This window comes from Cariama cristata, unplaced genomic scaffold (assembly GCF_000690535.1).
Source record: "Cariama cristata isolate BGI_N322 unplaced genomic scaffold, ASM69053v1 scaffold18198, whole genome shotgun sequence".
NCBI lineage: Eukaryota > Metazoa > Chordata > Aves > Cariamiformes > Cariamidae > Cariama > Cariama cristata.
In genome coordinates, this window is record NW_009629590.1 from 49,590 (window position 1) to 56,297 (window position 6,708).

A 6,708-nucleotide genomic window follows, 5' to 3' on the forward strand; every position below is an offset into this window, starting at 1 on the left:
CTCTAGGATGCAGACCGAGGCCACAGACACCCACAACAGCTGCTCTGGGAATGCCAAGCATGATCAAACACAAAAGAGGAAAGCTCACAGTTTTAAGTTGTTTGTCATCCTCGAGAGAGCTTGTCAGCTCTGCTGCTGTTCTGCCAGCTGCACCAGCATGAAAAATAGCTGCATAAACCCTGACAGGGAACCCACAACATCGGTCATGGTGCTTCCTTCACTCTCCCACACTGCGGGCAGGGGGGCTAAGGGGTAAACGGGAAGGGCTACAGTACCTAGATAGCGTTGCTACCTTCCATCGATTAACTCTAATAACCAGGACCATGGAGGAGCAAAGCAGGGCTACGAGAGCCATAACCAGAATGAGAGAGCATTTTTTCCAGTGCAGAAGATCTTACAGATGTTGAGGATGCCCAGTGACTCAGTTCAGATTAGTGAGTCCAAGCTGTAAGAAAAGGTCACCCCACCTCACCCAACCCTTACGGTCCCCCACATCAAGGCTGGAGATAGCAAATGGGTTTCTTCCCAGTACGCTGAGCAAGAGACTGAAAGAAAACAACAAAATTCTGAGCCCCATGGCAGGAGCTGGCTCAGTTTACCTTGTTAATGTCAGAGATGAGTTTGCCCTCCCTTGGCATGTATACTTTCTGATTGTTGGCTCTCATTTTGCTTTGGATGGTAAAAAGCAGCACTTCCAGGTTTCCTTTTTCTGTAAATCTGAACAAGATTTTGCAAAGGAATTGAGTTACAATAAAGCTTTCATTGCTACTAAGGTATTACAAAGCACTTCCTTAAAATACTGACGTTATGAATGGAGCATTCAGATAAACACCTTCATCTTGTGTGAAAGCTGGAAGCAATTGAAATAGCCCACACATCCCCTGGAACCAGTTGGGTCAAACAGCAAAAGAAACTTCACAGAAGTCAGTTGTCGGCATGTTTAGATTTAAACCCCCTTGGGGGACAGAAGACTGCATTTTTTTTATTCTATTACATGCGCTGTCCTAGTTTACTCTATCAAGACAAGAAATGGAAGTTTTATTTAAAGCCCACTGCAGCCAATAAACTCTTCCCACTGTTTTCCCTGAGTTGCATGCCTGGGAAATAAACAAACTCCACAGGCACCTGGGAATAGTCTGCAATTTTAGAAGATGCTCTGCCATGTTTTGGATTGTGATTATTATCCATTAGAACTTGTATTAGACAAAAAAAATAAACAGATCTGATATTACAATGCTAAAAGAAACTTTCCAGAAATAAGTTGCACAGTTTGGCTATATCAGTTTTAGTAAGGACAGTTATGTTTTACAAAGCCAGACACACTTCCTCTTGATTTTGGATAAGCAGTAAGATTCTTTTAATAGCAGTGTATTGGAATGATACGCTGCTAGCAAGGATGACTGGTGATATTACTATATTAACATGGTGTTCTATTACCACTCATATTAGAAGGCAGGCATCTCAGTGAAGAGATAGCTTCAAGGACTCTAAGATCCTGCAAGCGACCCATTTTTTATTGTTGTTACTATCTGCACATTGAATAGCATAAAGCAAACAGGCCCTGAGTAATAATGATGAGTGCCAATTAGAAATGTGATATCTGGGTTTGTTCAGATAAATAAATTCTTAAGCCAAGATTAAAATTACTTGGATGTGTTTGTTTTTTTAAAAAAAATAAATCACTGATTGACTAAACAAAACAAGACCACTGTTGTTTTAAGCTAAGATTAAAATTACTTGGGTGGTTTCTCTACTGTGCGGTAAGTGTTGAATGCCTGCAGCTGCTGTTGCACACCAACTAGCGAGTTGGCAAATTTGCGATTGTTGAGGATGATAATGGTTTGCTCAATCCACTCAAGAAGGTCAGAAGCCAGCGATTCGTATTTTTCAATCATTTTCTCTGTTTCAATGGCATTGTCAAGCACCTGCAACAAAGCAGCACAACATAACGTGGGTAACAAGGACAGTGCTCTTCAGTCGTTTAAATCCAACAAGCTACAAAAAAGAAACTGTTGGGAGATGTGACTTATCAATCAGACCGCTCACTCCTGAGCGCCACAGGGGCTGGGATCCCTGACGAACGAGGGTTTTGCATTTTTCAGCAGTGAATTCCCATGATCCCAGGCAATAGAGGGGCAGAGCTGAGGCTTATAAAAGGATTCATGTTCAGTCTGCCAGCTGTAAAGATGGGGGCAACTTCACCAAAGGGCAGAGAATGACTGCACATTTTTTAAATGAGGGACTTCCCTGGGCTCCAGAAGAGACAGAGGACCCAGAGGGTGAGGAGCAGTTAACAAGAAAGGAAAAGTGGCAATGATGCAAAATTAACTAGCAAAAATAAAACACCAGCCAAATGTTTTCTAGTATGAGGCTGTTAGAAATTAACTACTCCTCAGTCATACGGGAATATTTCACATTCAAAACATGTTCAAAAACTAAAAACTACCATACAGTGGACTCGTAAAAAACTAACACCCAAGAGGAAAAAAAAAAATCAGAAATATTTCAATTGCTTTATAACAATTTATAAGTCAAACTTGCAAACCTTTCCGATGCGTTTTCCTTCAACAGCTAAAGCTTTCATCTTGGAGAAATAGTGGTAGTATGTCACCACATAGGTGATGATTGACTTTTCATCAGGATGATCAACACTGATGTCTGCAAACCAAACAAGAGTTGTCTTAGCATACTGAGGGTGCATGGGTTAAAACAACAAAGCTAATAACGCAACAAGGATGCAGTTAAGAGACAGAGAGATGGGTTCAGTGGCAGTTCAGCTCCTAAGATTTATGTCCTACTCAGAAATAAATTCCACAGCTGTGGACTGGTTCTGGACTACGTGGTGTTGAACAATATTGAACTCCGTCACTAAGAAGTGCTGCTTTATCTCTTCGTCTTAGTGCGCACTGTGGTTAAACCACGTGTCTGTGGGCTACTGGCCTTTGGGCCTTAGAGTCAGGTTCCAGACTTTGCCACAGCTTGTGCATGGCCAAATAACTTCTCCAGTGTCTGTGTGAGCTGACAGAACTACCGTTAATTGAGAACTTCAATGCTGTATCAGCATTTGGAGAGGTGAATTCAAACCTAATACTATGTCAGTGCAGGCAAATCTTCTGAGACATACCGATGGAAAACAAATTATTTCCTTTCCTGCAGCAATTCTGAGGCACTGGAAAGTAAGCAAGAATAAACTCGCCCAAACACATAGCCTGTATTTGCCCTGTGACAAGAAAGTTTCTTGTCCTAGCACTGTGAGCACGCCTTCCAATACGCATGAGGATGCACATTCTCATGAAAGCACAGTCTAAAACTCACTGAGTGTCTGTGAAAGAAGCTGTTAACTATTCACTGTAACCCACATTATTCACCTTCCAGTTCACAGAAAGTGTTTCTCAGAGCAGATCAGAAGGGTGCCTCTAACTGGAATGATTTTATGTATACACTGCCAGCCCAGTGATCTTGTCAGATGGGCAAAAATAAACACAGGCTTAAGGGTTCTTGTGCTACTGCTGCTCAGTCTTCTGCAGGAGACATCTTGCATTCTCTCCTTCTCTCTCTGGCGGTGTCACCAGGTGAGTCAGCAGCATCCAGCTGCTCTTTAACACAAAAAGGTAGCACAAAGCTGTGCCCTGTGACAAGGAGGGGTGGGAGAAAAGAGCCCACAAAGAGCCGCCAAGTGCTGAAACTGCAGGAATTCTTACCCTCGGGGTCCAGGAGCTTAGTAAGACCAAGGTGTTGCTCTGCAAGGTTAAAAGCATTCTGCAGATTGTAGTGTGCATTTGATTTCTTCAGCTTGTCAAAATCAATCAGATCAGGCCTAGACAGGATGGAAAATTCTTTAGATTTCCCAAAGCACAGTGCAGCTACCCTCAAATGAACAAATGAACTAAAATCTGCAATCCTCAGAAAACCTGGCCCCTCATGCTGCCAAGGTTTCGCTTGCCCAGTAGCCCTGTGGATTTCAACAGTAGTGTTACAGGAATGAAGTAATGCCTAGCACACGCCACAGCAGAATCTAGCCCATGGAACAAAAGGAGGATAGCTTAACAGCAGTAAAGGTGACCCTGGAAAAGAGAGGAACAAAGTTGTGGTCACACAGCCTCTCCTCATGCCCACGTAAGCGTGCAAGCCGTCCCAGTAACTTCACCAGAGCATGACAATGAGCAGCATTCTCAGCCATGTCAGTCTAGCACCACATTCTGCCATCCCTTCAAAGGGATTTCTTTCCCCTCCAGGCTGCTGCTGTGTGTGGTTCCCCCCTCCTGCCCCTGAATTCTAGGCAACCAGACCCGACCATCGGTTACTCAGTAAGGTACAAGAACTTTTCTTCCAGCCTGGTGGGTCACAAACCAAAACAATCACATGTGTAATTTACTCTCTTGAAACCAAACACAACCTGTTCTGACTTGTGATGTGAGAAGCTGTTGCCCAGATGAGTTCACAGTGACTGCAAGAGCTGTAAAGCTCTAAAGCAAGGCTGTAAAACTCTCAGCAATTCTTCAACTTCCTCCTCTCCACAGGTTTTAAAATCAAGCCGCCAGGTAACTGCAAAACCCAGTGCACATTGCAACAGTCCAAGCTTTCAAATCCATAAAGGCATTTACCCACACGTACCTGTGCTTATGTATTAGTGCATTGAAAGCCATCCCATCCCTCCAGCTTGTTGTAAAGTTGTGAATGTTGACATTGGGGTAACTGGCAGAACAAAAACCAAAGAGAGCACAATCAATACAGCATCCCTGCTGCGGCTCTGCACACTGTCACTAAAAGCTGGTTGCGGGAGTGACACGTTCATTGTAAACCTCAGGGTGGGATATTACCATCCCACGATGGACGATCTATCATTATGACTGTTCTCTAATCGGAGACTGACACTAGAGCTAAGTGCATCTCATTTACACTTGTAAACCCTGCAGAATTAATATGCATTCCAGATAAAAGCTCTAAACGCCCTTTGAAGTAATCACTTGAAGCTACTGTTTTATAACTTGCTGCCCAACCTGCAGCCTCCGAGGTTTCAAATCCCTGCAAGTCTAAAACCTGCTCCTGATTTATCTGCTGGCAAAGAATTATTTTCAGGTACTCAAAATACCAAGTTCAAGAGAAGAGCAGGAACAGCTGGAGGAACAGAGAGGAGTAAAACTTTTTCTGGTGGCTGGGAGCAGCGATACATTAATTTTTCCTGGAAATTGTCTGCTAGGGCATCTTCAAGGACTGACCCTAGTCACTGTCTGACTTTTAAACAAAGCACCTATGAAAGCCACCTTTGTGCCCCATGGATACACAGATGCAAAATTAAATTCTTTGGTGATCTGGGTATTTTGCAAGTCTCCACAAATTTCAGGCTGCTCACAAACCACTTTCATAAAAGTTCTTGGAAGGAGAAGATGAAGTACCATTAGAATAATGCTGAAATGCCCCAACTAATCACAAGGACATCCAAGTTTTGTGGGGGAAACATACTGAATCTCTACAGATATTTAATTATGCAAGAAGGTTACTCTAGAATAATGCTGAAATGCCCCAAATAATCACAAGGACATCCAAGTTTCGTGGGGGAAACATACTGAATCTCTACAAACAGATATTTAATTATGCAAGAAGGTTACTGTCAGAGATAGACATTTTGGAAATATTTCCATATATATAGAAAGAGGGAAAAGTTGGTGGCAAACATCTGAAGCATCATTATTTCTTCAGAATAGGGTGAAAAAGAGACAGCATATTACTATGTATTCCTGCATTATCAGATTGGTGTGTTTATCACACAGCATTAATATAATAAATTCAGAATCTTCTGACTTGTAAACATCAATTCACTTCTTTTGGTTGAATCCACTTAAGGAGAGAGATGTGTTTGCCCATTTAAAATTATTTCAATGAAAACTCAAAATGCTGTAAGAGCTTTAGAGATAATCACTTAATCCACACTCACCCAGCTGTCTTCATCTGGCACCACAAAAGCAAAGCATCTTTAGCAGATTTCTTCTCCTTGTTGTCCTCAGTTTCAACACTGATATCTTGGATCTAAAATTAACATAGAAGTTTTAAATATTTCTCTGAGAAAACACATTCTTTGTCTTTTTTGAAAAGATGAAAGGAATTCTATCAGAATATAAGTAACAAATGAAATCTATGATGACAGGCAGGGTGGAAGTAGGTGAATGCTCTTCCTCATTTATGAGCATTCATATCAAAAGAAAGTTTCATCTGCCCTTATTCTATTGGAGGATTACTCTTTGTTCAATCCATTGACAAAACAGTTTAAACTTCACCAGAAAATTTATTTCTAACTGTCAAGGCAAACCCTGCTCTATACAGCATCATGGTTTCACCCTGCGAAGTGTCTCCTGCAGGATGCTGAGCACATCCAGGAGCCGAGGGGGTGCAGCAGGTAGGGCTCCTCGTGAGGGCATCCACAGGCAAAAGCTAACCAGGAGTTTCATAGGAGCAAACAACTGTGGAACTTCAGGTTTGGAGGAAATAGCGTTTGCCTTTAGCAGTATCACAACCAGATATTTCAGATTCTAGGTCATTATCCAGTGATAAAAAGAGGAAAAAGAGAAAAAAAAAAGGGGGATAATAAAGGAAACCACTTTTTACTATCTACTATTAATAGTTTATCTCATTCATCTATTTACTAATATATCTCATTTTATGGATATAGTTCATGGCTTTTTAAAAACAATACTGTAGCTTCAGTGAAGT

The 6,708-nt window shown here is 41.8% G+C and overlaps 1 protein-coding gene across 1 annotated transcript in view; it reads right to left on the reverse strand.

Moving 5' to 3' along the window:
- SPTBN1 (spectrin, beta, non-erythrocytic 1) overlaps window positions 1-6,034 on the reverse strand; it is a 48,125-nt gene extending 42,091 nt beyond the window's left edge. Inside the window, exons 1-6 of the mRNA XM_009705227.1 lie at window positions 5,936-6,034; window positions 4,615-4,695; window positions 3,702-3,817; window positions 2,546-2,658; window positions 1,738-1,925; window positions 600-717 (exon numbers count right to left, since the gene is read on the reverse strand). Of these exons, the coding sequence (XP_009703529.1) occupies window positions 600-717; window positions 1,738-1,925; window positions 2,546-2,658; window positions 3,702-3,817; window positions 4,615-4,695; window positions 5,936-5,949 (630 nt within the window). The 5' untranslated portion in view covers window positions 5,950-6,034. The remainder of the gene's footprint in view (window positions 1-599; window positions 718-1,737; window positions 1,926-2,545; window positions 2,659-3,701; window positions 3,818-4,614; window positions 4,696-5,935) is intronic.
- Between the last annotated feature and the right edge of the window lie 674 nt (window positions 6,035-6,708).